This window comes from Monodon monoceros, unplaced genomic scaffold, assembly GCF_005190385.1.
Source record: "Monodon monoceros isolate NGI ecotype Baffin Bay Population unplaced genomic scaffold, NGI_Narwhal_1 Super_Scaffold_21, whole genome shotgun sequence".
NCBI classification, from domain to species: domain Eukaryota; kingdom Metazoa; phylum Chordata; class Mammalia; order Artiodactyla; family Monodontidae; genus Monodon; species Monodon monoceros.
Genome location: NW_021703778.1, coordinates 146098271 through 146119200, shown reverse-complemented (window position 1 = coordinate 146119200; position 20930 = coordinate 146098271). Strand labels below are relative to the sequence as shown.

Genomic DNA, 20930 nt, shown 5'->3' with positions numbered 1-20930 from the left:
CTGGGAGAGGTGGTGGGGGAGGTGCACGAAGGAACAGAAGGGAACGGGGCCAGTGCTTTCCCTGTCCACTTAGGCACTGGGAAGCCTGTTGGGCTCCAGGACCTAATCCTCTGCCCTCAGAGCCTCCCTCCTGCCATTCAGAGCCCAAGCCCCACCCCTACACCCCCACCCAGTGCCCCACCTCTACACTCGGAGACCCCCTCCATCGAGCTGGACCTAAACCCCACCCACACACGCTCACTCAGGGCCCTACCTCCAAACTCCGTAACTCCACTCTCCAGAGGCCCTCCTTACCACCTGCTGCCTCTCCCCTTCTGCCAGGTCCTAAGCAGAGGCCCCGCCCCACAATTGAACGTCAGCCTGCCTAGGCCCCGCCCCATGCTCAAACATCACCCACCCACCCACCTATGTCCCACCCCTGCCTAAGTTTCACCCCCCAACTAAACTCCACCCCCAAGGCTTTTTTTTTTCTTTTCTTTTTTCCTCTTTTAGATTAGGGTTCTGTTTTACCTTGTTGATTCATTGTTGTTGATTTTTTAATTTGTCCTAATAAATCTTTTATTTTCCTAATTTTATTTTACTCTTTATACTTTGTTAGTGATCTCTCCTTTTGGCTTGTTTCCTCCCCTCCCCTTTTTTGTTTCTTTTTTCTGTTGTGGTTTTAATTTACCTTGTTGCAGTTGTTTCAATTATAGTTTTATTTTTCCTAGTATATTGTACTGCTCCTTTCTTTCTTCCTTCTTTCCTTCTTTCCTCCCTCCCTCCCTTCCTTCCTTTCTTTCTTTTTCTTTGTTTTTTTTTTTACCATGCCATGAAGCTTGCGGGATCTTGGTTCCCAGGGCACAGGTTGGGCCTGAGCTCCAGTGGTGGGAGCTCCGAGTCCAAACCGCTGGACTAACAGAGAACCTCAGAACCCAGGGAATATCAATCGGAGTGAGGCCTCCTGGAGGTCCTCATCTCAGCAACAAGACCCAGCTCTATCCAACAACCTGCAAACTCCAGTGCTGGATGTCTCAGGCCAAACAACCAGTAAGACAGGAATACAGCACCACACATCAAAAAAAAAAAAACAACAGAAATGACAACAAAATATGTTACAGACAAAGGAGCAAGGTAAAAACCTACAAGATCAAATAAATGAAGACAAAATAGGCAACCTACCTGAAAAAGAATTCAGAGTAATGATAGTAAAGATGATCCAAAATCTCGGAAACAGAATGGAGAAAATACAAGAAACATTTAACAAGGATTTAGAAGAACTAAAGAGCAAACAAACAGTGATGAACAACACAATTACTGAAATTAAAAATACTCTGGAAGGAATCAATAAGAGAATAACTGAGGCAGAAGAACGGATAAGTGAGCTGGAAAGTAAAATGGTGGAAATAACTGCCAGGGAGCAGCATAAAGAAAAAAGAATGAAAAGAATTGAGGACAGTCTCAGAGACGTCTGGGACAGCATTAAACTCACCAACATTTGAATTACAGGAGCCCCAGAAGAAGAAGAGAAAAAGAAAGGGTCTGAGAAAATATCTGAAGAGATTATAGTCAAAAACTTCCCTAACTTGGGAAGGGAAATAGTCAATCAAGTCCAGGAAGCACACAGAGTACCATACAGGATAAACCGAAAGAGAAACATGCTGAGAGACATATTAATCAACATATCAAAAATTAAATACAAAGAAAAAATATTAAAAGCAGCAAGGGAAAAGCAACAAATAACATACAAGGAAATCCCCATAAGGTTAACAGCTGATTTTTCAGCAGAAACTCTGCAAGCCAGAAGGGAGTGGCAGGACATATTGAAAGTGATGAAAGGGAAAAACCTACAACCAAGATTACTCTACCCAGCAAGGATCCCATTCAGATTCGAGGAAGAAATTGAAACTTTACAGATAAGCAAAAGTTAAGAGAATTCAGCACCACCAAACCAGCTTTACAACAAATGCAAAAGGAACTTCTCTAGGAAGGAAACACAGAGAAGGAAAAGACCTACAAAAACAAACCCAGGGCTTCCCTGGTGGCGCAGTGGTTGAGAGTCCGCCTGCTGATGCAGGGGACACGGGTTCATGTCCCGGTCCGGGAAGATCCCACATGCCGCAGAGTGGCTGGGCCCGTGAGCCATGGCCGCTGAGCCTGCGCGTCCGGAGCCTGTGCTCTGCAACGGGAGAGGCCACAACAGTAAGAGGCCCACATACCGCCAAAAAAAAAACTAAAAAACCCCCAAAACAACTAAGAAAATGGTAATAGGAACATAAATATCGATAATTACCTTAAAGGTAAATGGATTAAATGCTCCAACCAAAAGACATAGACTGGCTGAATGAATACAAAAACAAGACAAGTACATATGCTGTCTACAAGAGACCCACTTCAGACCTAGGGACACACACAGACTGAAAGTGAGGGGATGGAAAAAGATGTTCCATGCAAATGGAAATCAAAAGAAAGCTGGAGTAGCAATTCTCATATCAGACAAAATAAACTTTAAAACAAAGACTATTACAAGAGACAAAGAAGGACACTACATAATGATCAAGGGATCAATCCAAGAAGAAGATATAACAATTATAAATATATATGCACACAGGACCACCTCAATACATAAGGCAACTGCTAACAGCTATAAAAGAGGAAATCGACAGTAACACAATAATAGTAGGGGACTTTTAACACCTCACTTACACCAATGGACAGATCATCCAAAATGAAAATAAACAAGAAAACACAAGCTTTAAATGACACATTAAAAAACATGGATTTAATTGATATTTATAGGACGTTCCATCCAAAAACAACAGAATACACTATCTTCTCAAGCACTCATAGAACATTCTCCAGGATAGACCATATCTTGGGTCACAAATCAAGCCTTGGTAATTTAAGAAAACTCTTCCAACCACAACGCTATGAGACTAGATATCAACTACAGGAAAAAACCTGTAAAAACTACAAAGACATGGAGGTTAAACAATACACTACTAAATAACCAAGAGATCACTGAAGAAATCAAAGAGGAAATCAGAAAATACCTAGAGACAAATGACAATGAAAACAAGACGATCCAAAACCTATGGGATGCAGCAAAAGCAGTTCGAAGAGGGAAGCTTATAGCAATACAATCCTACCTCAAGAAGCAAGAAAAATCTCAAATAAACAACCTAACATTACACCTAAAGCAATTAGAGAAAAAACAACAAAAAAAACACAAAAGTTAGCAGAAGTAAAGACATCATAAAGATCAGATCAGAAATAAATGAAAAAGAAATGAAGGAAACAATAGCAAAGATCAATAAAACTAAAAGCTGGTTCTCTGAGAAGATAAAGAAAATTGATAAATTATTACCCAGACTCACCAAGAAAATGAGGGACAACACTCAAATCAACAGAAATATAAATGAAAAAGGAGAAGTCACAACCGACATTGCAGAAATACAAAGGATCATGAGAGATTACTACAAGGAACTATATGCCAATAAAATGGACAACCTGGAAGAAATGGACAAATTCTTAGAAAAGCAAAACCTTCCGAGATTGAACTAGGAAGAAATAGAAAATATAAACAGACCAATCACAAGCACTGAAATTGAAACTGTGATTAAAAATCTTCCAACAAACAAAAGCCCAGGACCAGATGGCTTCACAGGTGAATTCTATCAAACACTTAGAGAAGCGCTAACACCTATCCTTCTCAACCTCTTCCAAAATAGAGCAGAGGGAGTAACACTCCCAAACTCATTTTAAGAGGCCACCATCACCCTGATACCAAAACCAGACAAAGATGTCACAAAAAAAGAAAACTACAGGCCAATATCTCTGATGAACATAGATGCAAAAATCCTCAACAAAATACTAGCAAACAGAATCCAACAACATATTAAAAGGATCATACACCATGATCAAGTGGGATTTATCTCAGGGATGCAAGGATTCTTCAATATACGCATATCAGTCAATGTGATACACTATATTAACAAACTGAAGAATAAAAACCATATGATCATCTCAATAGATGCAGCAAAACTTCTGAAAAAATTCAACACCCATTTATGACAAAAACTCTCCAGAAAGTGGGCATAGAGGGAACCTACCTCAACATAATAAAGGCCATATATGACAAACCCACAGCAAACATTATTCTCAATGGTGAAAAACTGAAAGCATTTCCTCTAAGATCAGGAACAAGACAAGGATGTCCACTCTCACCACTATTATTCAACATAGTTTTGGAAGTCCTAGCCACGGCAATCAGAGAAGAAAAAGAAATTAAAGGAATACAAACTGGAAAAGAAGAAGTAAAACTGTCACTGTTTGCAGATGACATGATACTATACATAGAGACTCCTAAAGATGTCACCAGAAAACTACTAGAGCTAATCAATGAATTTGGTAAAGTTGGAGGATACAAAATTAATGCACTGAAATCTCTTGCATTCCTATACACTAATGATGAAAAATCTGAAAGAGAAATTAAGGAAACATTCCCATTTACCACTGCAACAAAAAGAATAAAATACCTAGGAATAAACTTACCTAAGGAGACAAAAGACCTGTATGCAGAAAACTGTAAGACACTGATGAAAGAAATTAAAGATGATACCAACAGATGGAGAGATATACCATGTTCTTAGATTGGAAGAATCAATATTGTGAAAATGACTATACTACCCAAAGCAATCTACAGATTCAATGCAATCCCTATCAAATTACCAATGGCATTTTTTACGGAACTAGAACAAAAAAATCTTAAAATTTGTATGGAGACACAAAACACCCTGAATAGCCAAAGCAGTCTTGAGGGAAAGAAACAGAGCTGAAGGAATCAGACTCCCTGACTTCAGACTATACTACAAAGCTACAGTAATCAAGACATTATGGTACTGGCACAAAAACAGAAACATAGATCAATGGAACAAGATAGAAAGCCCAGAGATAAACCCATGCACCTATGGTCAACTAATGTACGACAAAGGAGGCAAGGATATACAATGGAGAAAGACAGTCTCTTCAATAAGTGGTGCTGGGATAACTGGACAGCTCCATGTAAAAGAATGAACTTAGAACACTCCTTAACACCATACACAAAAATAAACTCAAAATGGATTAGAGACCTAAATGTAAGACTGGACACTATAAAACTCTTAGAGGAAAACAGAGGAAGAACACTCTGACATAAATCACAGCAAGATCTTTTTTGATCCACCTCCTAGAGTAATGGAAATAAAAACAAAAAAAAACAAATAGAACCTAAGAGAACTTAAAAGCTTTTGCACAGCAAAGGAAACCATAAACAAGACGAAAAGACAACCCGCAGAATGGGAGAAAATATTTGCAAACGAATCAACGGACAAAAGGTTAATCTCCAAAATATATAAACAGCTCATGCAGCTCAATATTAAAAAAACAAACAAGCCAATCCAAAAATGGGCAGAAGACCTAAACAGACATTTCTCCAAAGAAGATATACAGATGGCCAAGAAGCACATGAAAAGCTGCTCAACATCACTAATTATTAGAGAAATGCAAATCAAAACTACACCTCACACCAGTTAGAATGGACATCATCAGAAAATCTACAAACAACAAATGCTGGAGAGAGTGTGGAGAAAAGGGAACCCTCTTGCACTGTTGGTGGGAATGTAAATTGATACAGCCACTATGGAGAACAGTATGGTAATTCTAAAAACAGAATTACCATATGATCCAGCAATCCCACTACTGGGCATCTACCCAGAGAAAACCATAATTCAAAAAGACACATGCACCCCAATGTTCATTGCAACACTATTTACAATTGCCAGGTAATGGAAGCAACCTAAGTGTCCATCGACAGATGAATGGATAAAGAAGATGTGGCACATGTATACAATGGAATATTACTCAGCCATAAAAGGAACGAAATTGGGTCATTTGTAGAGACGTGGATGGATCTAGACACTGTCATACAGAGTGAAGTAAGTCAGAAAGAGAAAACCGAATATCATATATTAACGCATATATGTGGAACCTAGAAAAATGGTACAGATGAACCGGTTTGCAGGGCAGAAATTGAGACACAGACGTAGAGAAGAAACGTATGGACAACAAGTGGGGAAAGCGGTGGGGGTGGGGGTGGGGTGGGGGTGGGGGTGTGATGAATTGGGCAATTGGGATTGACATGTATACACTGATGTGTATAAAATGGATGACTAATAAGAACCTGCTGTATAAAAAAATGAATAAAATTAAATTTAAAAAAACAAAACAAACAATAAGGGAAAAAAAAGAAAAGAGTCATGTACCACAATGTTCATTACAGCACTATTTACAATAGCCAGGACATGGAAGCAGCCTAAGTGTCCATCGACAGATGAATGGATAAAGAAGATGTGGTATATATATACAATGGAATATTACTCAGCCATAAAAAGAAACGAAATTGAGTTATTTGTAGTGAGGTGGATGGAACTAGAGTCTGTCATAGAGATTGAAGTAAGTCAGAAAGAGAAAAACAAATACCATAGGCTAACACATATATATGGAATCTAAAAAAAAAAAAAAAAAGGTTGTGATGAACCTAGGGGCAGGACAGGAATAAAGACACAGACGTAGAGAATGGACTTGAGGAAATGGTGAGGGGAAAGGGTAATCTGGGATGAAGTGAGAGGGTAGCATTAACCAATATACACTACCAAATGTAAAATAGATAGGTAGTGGGAAGCAGCTGCATGGCACAGGGAGATCAGCTCAGTGCTTTGAGACCACCTAGAGGGGTGGGATAAGGAGGGTGGGAGGGAGACACAAGAGGAAGGGGATATGGGGATATACATATGCATATAGCTGAGTCACTCTGCTATACAGCAAAAACTGACAACACTGTAAAGCAATTATACTCCAATAAAGATGTTAGGGCTTCCCTGGTGGCGCAGTGGTTGAGAGTCCGCCTGCCGATGAAGGCGACACGGGTTCGTGCCCTAGTCCGGGAAGATCCCACATGCCGCGGAGTGGCTAAGCCCGTGAGCCATGGCCGCTGAGCCTGCGCGTCCGGAGCCTGTGCTCCGCAAAGGGAGAGGCCACAACAGTGAGAGGCCCGCGTACCGCAAAAAAAAAAAAAAAAAAAGAGTAAAAAGAAACTGCAAAAAAAAAAAAAAAAAAACTACAATGAAGTATCACCTCACACCAGTCAGAATGGCTATCATCAAAGAGTCTACAGATAATAAATGCTGGAGAGGGTGTAGAGAAAAGGGAACCCTTGTACACTGTTGATCGGAATGTAAACTGATGCAGCCACTACGGAAAACAGTATGGAGGTTCCTTAAAAAACTAAAAATAGAGCTACCATATGATCCAGCAATCCCATTCCTGGGTATATATCCAGAAAAACAAAAACTAATTCAAAAAGATATATGCACCCTAATGTTCACAGCATCACTATTTACAATAGTCAAGACATGGAAGCAACACCAGTGCCCATAATATATATATGTGTATATATATATAAATTGGAATATTAATCCACCATAAAGAATGAAATATTGTCATTTGTAGCGAACACAGATGGACCTAGAGAATATTATGCCTAGTGAAATAAGTCAGACAGAGAAAGGCAAATACTGTATGACATCACTTATAAGTGGAATCTAAAAAATAATGCAAATGAATCTATATACAAAACAGAAACAGACTCACAAACATAGAAAACAAACTTATGCTTACCAAAGGGGAGGGGGGAGGGGGAAATTTAGGAGTATGGGATTAACAGATACAAACTACTATACATAAAATAGATAAGCAACAAGGATTTACTGTATAGCACACAAAATTAGACCAGTATCCTATAATAACCTATAATGAAATAAAATCTGCAATAAAACTCAAAAAACAAAACCTGAATCACTATGCTGTATACGTGAAACACAATATTGTAAATCAACTATACTTCAATTAAAAGAAAAAAAAACTTGTCTTCCCTTACAAATCTGTTCCTCCACTACTGTTCTTTCTAAAAAAGCTTTAGCGACAGACTGCAGACTTTTTGTCTTTTTCTCAGAAAAGCCTTTTTTCTCTGGTCACCGCCTACAGATCAGAAAAGGTCTCACAGATATCTGCTGTTACGGAATCTTGTACTTCTCCTTCACAGCACTCATCACAACCCTCACTACAGATTATTTGTGTAACTGTTTGATGTGTGTCTTCCATGTGATTGCCTTGCTTCCCAATGCATCCCTCAACTTTTAGCACAGTGATTGGCTCATTTTAGTTAATTTAAATGTTTGTTGAATAAATCCTTGAGGGGAGAGGGAAAAAAAGTAAATCAATCAATCGATTGATTGATGGATCGATCCTTAGTGAGGTATAATTCATATATGATGAACTGTACATATTTGAAGTGTCCAGCCTGGTAAGTTTTAACAAATGTTTCTACCACTACTGAGGAAAACCCTTCTGACTCATGAGAATTTTCCAGTCTGGCTGGTGGGAATAAACCCTGTGGTGCCAGCCACGGTTCCCTGTAATCCTTTCAGATGGTTGTCTCTTGAGCCTCAAGTAGTTTCCTCACAAGATTGCACTGATCAGTACTCAGCTGATTACTTTAGGAGGACCCTCTGCAGATCTCTAGGGTTCTCTCTGTGCAGCCCTCTCCCCTCCGGTACTCTGTCCTGACCTCTAGCTGCCTTGGTCTCTCCAGATGCTTAGCCCTGTTTCTTCAACTCATGGAGCCTGCTGGTCTCTGCCTGGGTTCCCCCTTCCTGCACTGCAGCCTGGAAACTCTCTCAAAGCAGTAAGCTGAGACAATCACAGTGCTCATCTCATTTACTTCCTAATTCTCAGGGATCACTATCTTTTGTTGCCTGATGTCCAGTGTCCTAAAAACCACTGTTTGTATATTTTGTAATTAACAAAAACTGTTTCAGGTGGGAAGGTGAATCTAGTCTCTGATATTCCATCTGAGCCAAAAACAAAAGTCCTTCCACTGTTGTCTGCATGCCTCTGACCTACATGCCCAGGGGAGAAATCTTGGAGTCATCCTTCGTTTAAAAAAAATATTTATTTATTTATTTATTTGCCTGCGTTGGGTCTTCGTTGCTGTGCGCGGGCTTCCCATTGTGGTGGCTTCTCTTGCTGTGGAGCGTGGGCTCTTGGTGTGCGTGCTTCAGTAGTTGCAGCACGCGGGCTCAGCAGTTGTTGTGCACAGTCTTAGTTGCTCCTTGGCACGTAGGATCTTCCCGGACCAGGGATCGAACCCATGTCCCCTTCATTGGCAGGCAGATTCTTAACCACTGTGCCACCAGGGAAGCCCCTGGAGTCATCCTTGACACCTCCCTCCCCCTCCTCTCATCTTCCACAGCCAATCAATCAAGACTTATTCTTTGTCTTAAATCACTCTCAAATTCAAGGACTTCTCTCCCTGTCCACTATCAGTACCCTAGTTCTAGGCACCACAGTCTTGGCTATTGCAATGACCTCCTACTTAGTCTGTAGTTCTTCTCATGCCCCCCCTCCAAACCATTCTCTACATGGCCAAAACCTGAATATTGCTTGCCCATGCCCTTAACTGACTTGCTAGTGCTCTTAGAATAATGTCCAACATCCTTAACACAACTGAGAAGTTTTACATGATCCAGCAGTCTATTTCAGCAGTCACTGTCTGAGTTCCAGTCACATTTGCCTTCTTTCAGTTCTTCAAAGGCACCATGCTCCTTCCCACTACCATATTTCGATACTTCCTCTAGAAAGCTCATCTCCCTTCCCTTCACTCAGTTAATTTCTACTCATTCTTCATACCTAAATATCTTTTTTCTCAGGAGAACTATTCCTGCCCCACGTTGTACTTAGAAAAACTTAGTGGCAAATAATTATTTGTGTAATGCCTTATCTACTAGAATGTTAGCTCTATGACAGCAGGAACCATCTCTGTCTTATGTACTGTCAAGTCCTTGGTGCCTAGAACAGTACTGTGAAGATACACAACAAATATTTGCTGTATGAAAGTCAGATAATAGAAAATATATATATTGGTCTCTGCCCCTGGTTCCTGGCACAAAGCTCCTAAAACGCTTACAATTTCCTAAGAGTGTTAGAAGCATCTTTTATTTTAATATTTGGTCTTTGACTCGATTCCTGACACAAAGTTCCTAAACCCCTTGGAATCTCCTGGGTGACGGCAGTATCTTTTGTTCTAATGAGGTGACTCTTGGTGTACTCCAGGATGGGGGCTGGTCAGCAGACAGACCAAGCTATGATTAGAATCTTGGGATTCTCAACCCCAACCTCCATTCTCCAGAGAGGAGAGAGGCTGGAAATGGAGTTAATAATGTCTCATGACTACATGATTGAAGTCTCCATAAGAAAGCTTCCAGGTTGGTGAACATGTAGAGTTGCTGGGAGAGTGACACGTCTGGAGAGGGCACGAAAGCTCCATGCCCCATGCCACATACCTGGATGTTTATCTGTATCCTTTATCATATCCTTTTATAATAAACTGGTAAACAGTAAGTAAGCTGTTTTCTTGAGTTCTGGGAGCTGCTCTAGCAAATTAATCAAACCTGAGGAGGGGATTGTGGGAACATCTGATTTACAACCAAAGCACAGGTGGATTTATAGTTGGCATCTGATGGGGGGGGCAGAGGGGAGTCCTGAGGGACCCAGCCCTCAATCTGTGGAATCTGATACGATCTCCAGGTAGATAGTGTCAGAATTGAGTTAAACTGTAGAACACCTAGCTGATGTCACAGAATTGTTTAGTGTGAGGAACAAAAAACTCCCACACATCCAGTGTCATGTTGTGAGTGTGCTAGAGATGTGAGAGTAAAGGAGACACATGGGAGGAGTAACAGGGGGTCTTTCCTATACAAGAATTAAATACTATGTCTTAAAATATAGAATGTTAATGCTGTAAGGATCTGAGAGGTCTTTAGTCCAACAACTTCATTTTTCAACTGAGGAAGCTGATGCCCAACATCACACAGCTAAATTCCTGATAAAGGTGCACTAGGCAATAGTAAAATCTAAAATTTACCAATAGCTTACTAGGTGTCACATACCATACTACGCATTTTTGTTTACTGAGGTGAATTCAAATTTTTAAAAGTGATTTTAAAGTGTGCAATTCAATGGCATTTGGTATATTCACAATATTGTGCAACCACCACCTGTATCAAGTTACAAAACATTTTCATCACTCCCCGCCCCACCCGCAAAACACTCCTATACCCATTAAGCAGTCACTCCCCATTTCCCACTCTCTTTTGTCCCTGGCAACCACCAATCTGCTTTCTGTCTCTACGAATTTACATACCCATGATGTTTCATACAAATGGAATAATATGTGATCTTCTGTGTCTGGCTTCCGTTATTTAGTATAATGTTTTTGAGATTCACGCACGTTGTAGCGTGTATCAGTACTACATTTTTATGGCTAAGTAATATTCTATTGTATGTTTATACCATATTTTATTTATCCATTCATCTGTTAATGGACATTTGAGTTTGTTTCCATCTTTTGGCTATCATGAATAGTACTGAATGAACATTTGTGTACAAGTATCTGTTTGAGTACTTGTCTTCAATTCTTTTGGGTATATACCTAGTAGTGGAATTGCTGGGTCATATGGTAATTCTCTGTTTAATCTTTCAAGGAACTGCCAAATTTTCACAGTGGCCACACCATTTTACATTCCCACCAGCTATATATGAGAGTTCCAATTTCACCATATCCTTGCAAATACTTGTTATTTTCTATTATTATTATTATCATCATTACTATCTTAGTCGGTGTGAAGTGGTATCCCATTGTGGTTTTGATTTACATTACCCTTATGACTAATGAAAGATGTTTAGCATCTTTTTATGTGCTTATCGGCCATTTGTATTTCTTCTTTGGAGAAATGTCCACTCAAGTCCTTTGCCCATTTTAAAATTGGGTTGTCTGTCTTTTTGTTGTTGAGTTATAAGAGTTCTTTATATATTCTAGGTACTAGACCCTTATCAGATATATGATTTGCAAAAGTATTCTTTCAATACTGTATTATATATTTGAAAGTTGCTAAGAGAGCAGATCTTTAAAGTTCTCACCACTAGAAAAAATTTGTAGCAATGTGTGATGACAGACTTACTGTGGTGATCATTATATTGTAACATGAAACTGTTATATGTCAATTATATCTCAATTTTTTAAAAGTTTTCTCCAATTCAATGGTTGCCTTTTCACTTTCTTGATAATGTTCTTTGATGAACAAAAGTTTTAAACTTTAATGAAGTCCAATTTATCTATTTTTTCTTCTGTTGCTTGTATTTTTGGTATCATATGTAAGAATTCATGGCTACATCCAAGGTCATGAAGATTCATACTAGGCATTTTATAATCATTGTCCAACTTAATCCTCTGAAGAACCCAATAAGTATTATTATTACCTTCATTTTACAGACAAGGAAAATGAGGCTCAGAGAGAGGTAACTTGTCAAGTTAGTATGTAGAAGAATAGGTCTGTTTCCAACGACCAGGATCTTATAATTTCCAAGTCAGTTTTTCTCTGCACACTCACAACATGGCAGCTTGTTTCCCCAAAAAGGGCATGATGGGGGACAAAACAGAAGTCATGGTCTTTTTGTAACTAAATCTCAGAAGTAGCATTCCATTACTTTTGCTATCACTGATCCAGCCCACACTCAAGAGGAAAAGATCACGCAAAGGCATAAATAGAGGCTGCCTACCACACCAGTGTTCTGTTTTTTTTTTTAAAGGTCAGGTCTTTTATTTATTTTTGGCTGTGTTGGGTCTTCGTTGCAGTGCGCGGGCTTCTCATTGTGGTGGCTTCTCTTGCTGTGGAGCACGGGCTCTAGGCGCGCGGGCTTCAGTAGTTATGGCACGTGGGCTCAGTAGTTGTGGCACACGGGTTTAGTTGCTCTGTGGCATGTGGGATCTTCCCGGACCAGGGCTCAAACCCGTGTCCCCTGCATTGGCAGGCGGATTCTTAACCACTGTGCCACCAGGGAAGTCCCCAGGGTTCTGTTTTAATGTTACACATCTTCCCTGGCTGATCTCCTTCCCACCTGTGGCTTTAACTAGAACCTACAAACTGATGATGTCCAAAACTCTACTTCCTGTGCTCTAGATTCATACATTCAACTATCTCCTGGGTATACCCACCTAGATAGCCTACACTTACACTTACAACTGAATTCCCCAATCTTTCTTCTCAAAGGTGCTCTTCTTCCTATATTTACTCAAGCCAGAAACTTGAGTCACTCTTGATTCCTCATTCTTACTGCCCAGAACTCCCTGACCCCAGTATATCCAATCAGTCACTAAGCCTTTCCATTCTACCACTCAGACTTCTAGAACCCATCCCTATTCTCCATTTTCACTGAGAAGTTAAAAGAAATCTAACTTGTCTCCCTGATACCATTTTTCTGTATTACCAATCCATCTTCTACCATGTTGGCAAAGTGAGCCTTTTAAGAAAGTAAATATGATTACATGCCTACTATGCTTAAAACTTCTCATATGCTGCCCATAATGATAACAACAGTTTTTTTTGTTTGTTTGTTTTTTTTGCGGTACGCGGGCCTCTCACTGTTGTGGCCTCTCCTGTTGCGGAGCACAGGCTCCAGACGCGCAGGCTCAGCGGCCATGGCCCACGGGCCCAGCCGCTCCGCGGCATGTGGGATCTTCCCGGACTGGGGTACGAACCCATGTCCCCCACATCAGCAGGCAGACCCCCAACCACTGCGCCACCAGCAAAGCCCAACAGTTAATATTTATAAGCACCTATTAAGTGCCAATATTATGCTAAGGTTTTATAAATAATATTGTGTTAAATCATCAAAACAATACTCTAAGGTAACAGATCTCAAAGTGAATGGTCAGGAAACCTCTGGGGACCCTGGGGATCACTAAGCCCCTTTGAGAGGGTTCCTGAGTTCAAAACTATACATATGATACTAAGATGCCTTTTTCACATATTCTCTCACAAGTGAACAGTGAAGTTTTCTAGGGACTACCTAACAAAAGATAATCATAACATATTGAAAGAAGCAGCAGATATGAAAATCCAACTTTTTATCAATCCAAACATTACGGACATTTGAAAAATGTAAAAACTGCCACTCTTCTCAATATTTTTTGTTTGGAAAATAGTTATTCTTCATAAAAATATTTATGCTAACATGTAATGGGTTTATTCCTATTTTTAAATTAATTAGGGACTTCCCCAGTGGTGCAGTGGTTAAGAATCCTCCTGCCAGTGCAGGGGACGTGGGTTCAATCCCTGGTCTGGGAAGATCCCATATGCTGCGGAGCAACTAGGCCCGTGTGCCACAACTACTGAGCCTGCGCTCTAGAGCCCACGAGCCACAACTACCGTGCCCATGGGCCACAACTATTGAAGCTCACACACCCTAGAGGCCACGCACTGCAACTACTGAGCCCACGTGCGCCATAACTACTGAAGCCCACGCACTCTAGGGCCCCCGTGCTGCAACTACTGAGCCCACGTGCTACAACTACTGAAGCCTGCACGCCTAGAGCCCATGCTCCGCAACAAGAGAAGCCACCACAATGAGAAGCCTGCACACCACAACGACGAGTAGCACCTGCTCGCCACAATTACAGAAAGACCGCGTGCAGCAATAAAGACCCAATGCAGCCAAAAATAAATAAAAAAGTAAATTAATAAATATTTAAAATTTTTCTGTTTTAATTTCTGAAACAGTAAATATACATATAACCCACATAAACAAGAACTCTTTGGGGTCACCATTAATTTTTAAGAGTGTAAAGAAGTCCTGACACCAAAAAGTTTAATAATTACTGTTCTAAGGTTTTCATCTCCATTTCACAAATGAAGAAACTAGGGCTTAGAAAATTAAGTTACTTGCCTAAGTGGTAGATTGAGATTTATAATAAAGCTGTATGACTCCAGAACCCAAGCTCTTAATCACTATTTTGTCCTTTCCTATTAGCTATTTATCACCTGGTTCCTACTTACTTATCTTCAGGTAATTGTTCTTCCCCTTAGGTTATATTCAGGTCATGCTTCTCTCCACTAGCCTTAGTTTCCTCAAACAGAGGTGTTTCTTAGGCTATAGTTTGAAAATGCAATTCCTATAAGTTAGTATACTATAATAAGATAGTATACTCTTCCAAAGCTTTCTTTAAACTGGACAGACTTAAGCTTTGCAACCTACCAATTATAGATAAGATATAATTCCTTGGTTCTGGCCTCTTAAGAGGTTCTCTTCTCTGGTGGTCCAGTGGTTAGAACTCAGTGCTTTCACTGCCCAGGCCTGGGTTTAATCCCTGGTTGGGGAACTAAGATCCTGCAAGCTGGCAAGCTGGGCAATGAGCCAAAAAAAAAGAGTTTCTTCTTAAAAACAATCTCCCCAAATGTCCAACAATTATACTAATCTTCCAGTGGACATGTTCTGGATCCATGAAATAGGGACTTAAAGTCATTGCTCACATGTTTTACATTAGTTACAATATACTCATTTATACAAAGGGTCTATGAACTCTAAAAGAAAAACTATGCTGAACAGTAAGCCCCTAAAGACTGTGTACAGTGCTAAAGCTGATTCCCTAAATCTTCACAACAAAGATGCCCAAACAAGCTCTTTTTCCTCAGGCTCTTTTTCCTTTTCTTTCTAGTTGACTGGGGATTTGGACACAGGTTCATTTTCACAAGATGTATCTCTAATCCCCATGAAGTTGTTGCCTTTTTTTTTTTTTACTGTTTAAAACTATTCCTCAAAAGAAACCTATCTAGCGGGCTCAACTGTTTCTAAAATAATCCACTGCACAGGGTGGATTTCCCACTCCAGGTCAAACTGTTAGGTCTATAAGCACAGCACTTATCTAAGTCATTAATAATCCAACTGAAATCAATGGCTCCAGTGTAATTTCCTGTGGTTTCCCCATCCCACCCAAACAACTTTTCTCTGTTCTAACAATTCTCCATTACTTAGATCTGCTGTTTCCATTTTATATTACCAATTCACTCTATATTTCTTATACCACTAGCCATAATGGTTTCCAAATACATACAAAAAGATCTGCCTTCTGTTTTTACAATCAAGTGAAGCAAGTTTAATTACTAATGTGAAACTAAAATCTTCCTCATTCTTTCTTTTCCTATACTAAAATCATTATATGCATCAACTGTGTTGTTAGTTCATTATACAAGTTCTTTTCTCATGTAGTGCCCAAGTCAGTCAACAGAGAAGACAGTTAAGATGCTTTGGTTTTTCAAGGAAAGTGGCTTTCCAAGGATTTGCAAATGACAAATGGTAACACATATAAAAATGCATCACTCAACAAGATTGTCAGGAAACTTACACATCAAATCAGGAAACCAGTGAGCTGAGGAAAACATACCTTCACTTTCTCTATTTGAATTTTTTCATTCAATAGCAATAATGATATTCTGATATTCCCAAGGGGGAGAAGAAGTGAGAGAAGGAAAGAACTAGCCAGCCCAAGTTACACTAGTAATTTACTATTTATTTTTAAAATACTACAGCTTTGACATTATCACAACCTAAATTAAAATGACAGGGGTGGCATTAACAAAAAAGGAAAATACTGCCAAACTAAAATTCAAAATTTCTGTTTAAATTAGAGAAATCTGAATATGGATTGCATATCGGATAATCATATTGTATTATGTTAAATTTCTTCAGTGTGTTAACTGTATTGTAGATGTGTAGGAGAATGTCCTTGTCCTTAAGAAATAATGCTAAAGTATTTATGAAGTGTCATGGTGTCTGCAGCTAGTTCTCAAATAGCTCAAGAATAAAACAATAAAATTTAAAATTAAATATATATAGATAAAGCCAATGTGACAAATGTTAACAACTGATAAACAAGGAGAGGGTACACAAGTATTTATTGTACTATTCTTGAAACTTTTTAAAGAGATTTAAAACTTGACAAAACATAAATTTAAGAGAAAAAACAATCTTTGGTTCATTAAAATACACCATTAAGAAGGTGAAAAGGTAGCCACAGAGTGGGGTAAGATATTTGCAATTTACATAACTGACAAAGGATGCATATCAGAGACATATAAAGAACACTTGCAAATCAATTTTTAAATTGACAATCCAGTTTTTAAAGAAGAGCAAGAGATACCAATAAGCACTTCACAAAAGAGGTTATCCAAATGTTCAGTAAACATATGAAAAAGCAATCTCATCAGTCACTAGGGAAATGAAAATTAAAACTACATTGAGAAAAAAAAAAAAAACTACATTGAGATACCATTCTATCTATTTTAATAGCTAGATATTAATAGACTGAGAATGTATCTGTTGGTAACAACATAGAACAAATGAAATTGCCTGTGGGCTTGTAAATTGGTATAACCACTTTGGAAAACTGTTTGGAACTATCTACTAAAGCTAGATAGTTATACACACACACATCCACAACCTAGCAATTCTGCTCCTAGTTATATACACAACAAAAATGCGTGTACCATAAAAAGACATATACCAAGAATGCTCATAGTATTTACTTGTAATAGGCAAAAGCTGGAAATAGTCCAAATGTCCATTATTAGTAGAATGAAAAAATTAATCACATTGTATTCTTACAATGATACACCACACAGCAATGAAAATAAGCAAATGACTGTTAAAGACAATGACATGGATGAATGTCATAATCAAAATGTTGAGCAAAAGAAGCCAGAAACAAAAGAGTATACAGTTTGCGATGCCATTTATATAAAGCTCAAAAACAAGCAAAACTCTTTTATGATATTATAAGTCACAATAGTGCTTGCCTTTGGGCAAAGGGCAGGTAATGACTGAGAGGGGTATGAAGGAGGTATTATATATAGGAAAGGTTCTATTTCTTGATCTGTTCTGGGTGTGGTTATATGGGAGTGTTTTTATGAAAATTCATTGAGCTGTACGTTATAATTTGTGTACTTTTCTCTATGTATATTATAATTCCATTTTGAAAACTTTATTAAAGAACAAAAAGATGATGGAACAGTGGAATATTTTTATATCCTGAATCTGAAGTCTTATTTTAGTTCTTTTCTCTTCGTATTCTGTATCCAAAACTTCAACCTGTCAAATTCAACTATTCTCTCAAAGGATTCTTCACTATTACCCAACCAATTTTAAATGTATTCTCCTATACTAGAGTCAATCAAATGTAACAGTTCTTCCTTTAAAAATATCATTCTATTTTTACATTATATTTCTCAAATCTTTTTCAGTTACACCAAACATTGGCAGCTTTTGCCAAGCTTTTAATTTAGACTTACTGGTTAGAGATACTTCCCTTCTAGATACAAAAAGTCAATATTTTTCTAGATTTCCTACAGCAAAGTGCTCTGTCATCACCTATAAATTCTCATGCAATATCATCACCCTCCTAGATCATATTTCTGACACAAAACAGTATTACGAACTAAGAAAAAAAAGAAAAGAAACTGATATTACATTTAAAGCAAAAAAACACTCTTCATTTTGTTGAAATCTCTAGATGTCAAAAACTAAATGAATACACAAACCAAAAAAAAATCAGAAAATGTCAGTTTACTTCCCCAGGAGCAGAAACAGTCATTCTTACACCCAAAGCCTGGAAAGAAACTCAACTCATATGCATACCTACTGCAATTATTCTGTTCTCCTCTCCTCTTCGTCATAACAAAGCTATATATTCCAAGCCAAAAGGAAAAAAAATTATTAGGTCCGTTTTACTTCTTGACCAAACAGCTGCAATTCCATTTAAGACTAACATACATTCTAAATGGTTCTTTGCGCCTACTGAGTAGTTAATACTAGAGTTCAGTTCTCCAGCTACAGGGAAGAATGGCTGAAAACATAAAGCTGGACAAAATCTTGGCCAAGGTTTGTTTATGAAAAGATGCCTCTTTTGCCAACTAAATCACCTCTCGCCCCTGACTTAACAGCTTACCATTCCTTTTGTTCCCAAACTTCTGGAAGGACATGCTAAGGATGGGAAATGAAGTATCATTAACTTTCACTTTGCTATTCATCACTTGCTTAAAATGATCAATTGTTGTTAATGGATCTAGTCATTTTAATTTAGAAACAGTCCATAAAAGAGTTTAAAATTTTAACTGTGCAGGATATTAGAAGATAGATCTTTCAAATAACTATAATTTTGTTTCTCAAATGGGACATAATTTTTCTTTATTTTTTTAGATAGCTTTCCCCTATTCAGAATAGAATGTAACCATTGTTGATGATTTAGAAATTTCAGAAAAAAAAATTTTTTTAAATCACTCAAGATAGCCATTAAAACATACTGGTGTTTTTCCTTGCAGTCATTTTTCTACGCCCATGCTCTCAAAACAAAACAAAACAAAAGAGAAAAAAGAAAAGGAAGGAAAAAAAACTGCTGACTTGTGTTCTGCAGTTTTTCATTTGCATTTTCACTTGCAATTATCCGTACATATAATGAGCATTCTTCTGTCCTTAAATGCTCTTTATTGCTTTAACAAGATTTTTAATGGCTATACTGTCTTCTACTGTATAAATAAACTATAATTCACTTGGTTATTCAATGTTGACTTTAAATTCTTTCACTATGTACATCCCCTTACCTATTATACATTTTGTAGAACTATGCAGAATGCTACTTTGAAACCAACCCCGAACAAATTAATTTAAGCCCTGCCTGCTTACCTCCATCCTTCTCCTCCCCACCCCCAAATCAGAAGAGAATAAAACACCCCAAGCATTTTACGGTAAAATCCTCTTTGTGTGTAAAACCATTTCAGAGGCAATGTTGGGTTTATGAAATAACTTGACTAATGGATAAAAGATATGAATGCTTATAAGCCTTAAAGGTAATTTGAGGCTTTGTGTATCCTAATTTGTTAACCAAGGGAAAAATGAGAAATAATGGCATGTTTTTTTCCCCATTATCGTAATACATTTTTAAAAACAAAATACTTAAGACTAAGTTGACAATTTCTAATTATAAGGAATACCCCTAATCCCTTCAAAGTGGGATTTCTAGATTTTATACTGTATTACTACCTAAATAGGATGCCATGCTAATGACTATGGTGAGACGGTATGGTAATGCATAAAACAAAGAAAACAACTGTACTTGAGAAATGCAGATTACAACACTGCCCATACGGTGCTTTTGAATCAAGTTTGCTGGCTTTATTTTTCAGGTTAAAATAATTTAAATTATATTTTCTTCAATTCCAGTCCTTGTTAACAGAGATGATCAAGAAACATGAAAAAAGTTCATTTTTACAAGTGAAGAAATGAACATAAAAACAAGATATTAATATTCTGCCTATCGAGTTGCCAATGACTTTAAAAAATTATAATACTTGGTGTTAGCAAGGAGGTAGGGGTAGGAAGGGCCTTTCTGGAAGACAATTTGGCAGTATACTTCCTTCTCAATTAGAGATCCCACAAATCTCCAACTACATGTAAAATTCAGTCTTCACTCATAGGAAGACTTAACCCTGGTGCTGATATAATCCAAATGTTGCTGTTAATTAATAGATGCGTCAACATCAAATATTTTGGGCCAATTACAGTTATTCAAAGGTAAACTACTGAAATTTTTTTCTAGTTAACAAAGATTTGGATGTCTACCATATACAAAGGCCATAACAATTTCCTGAATAGCTATAGGTAGCTAACTGAATGAAAAAGAACTACTGTGGAAGAAAACTATGTGAACATAATTTATTCAGCTGAGAGGCTTAATGATCTGCCAAAGCTTATAGGAACCCCAAAAATCCATTTCTGAAGTTATGAATATCCTATTTCACACACTCATTTCCCTGAGAAAACAAATAACTATCTAAAACATTACATGTTACCTAGGTGATGTGACTGGACAAAAGCATTGTTTTCATCCTATTAATAACATCAACCTATACAAATGGCTTGTACTTATTTCTAAAACAATTCAGATGCCTGCCTACTAAGGGACATGT

General features: G+C 38.1%; 1 protein-coding gene across 3 annotated transcripts in view; it reads right to left on the bottom strand.

Annotated features, from left to right (window-relative positions):
* Nucleotides 1–20930, bottom strand: part of LIN52 (lin-52 DREAM MuvB core complex component) — a 119726-nt gene that overhangs the window by 73607 nt on the left and 25189 nt on the right. Inside the window, exon 6 of one of the 3 annotated variants that reach the window (XM_029237868.1) lies at nt 18622–18648. The exons of the other annotated variants lie outside the window; for them this stretch is intronic. Coding sequence (XP_029093701.1) covers nt 18638–18648 — 11 coding nt within the window. The 3' untranslated portion in view covers nt 18622–18637. Of the gene's footprint in view, nt 1–18621; nt 18649–20930 lie in introns of those variants that run through there. 3 annotated transcript variants of the gene reach the window in all.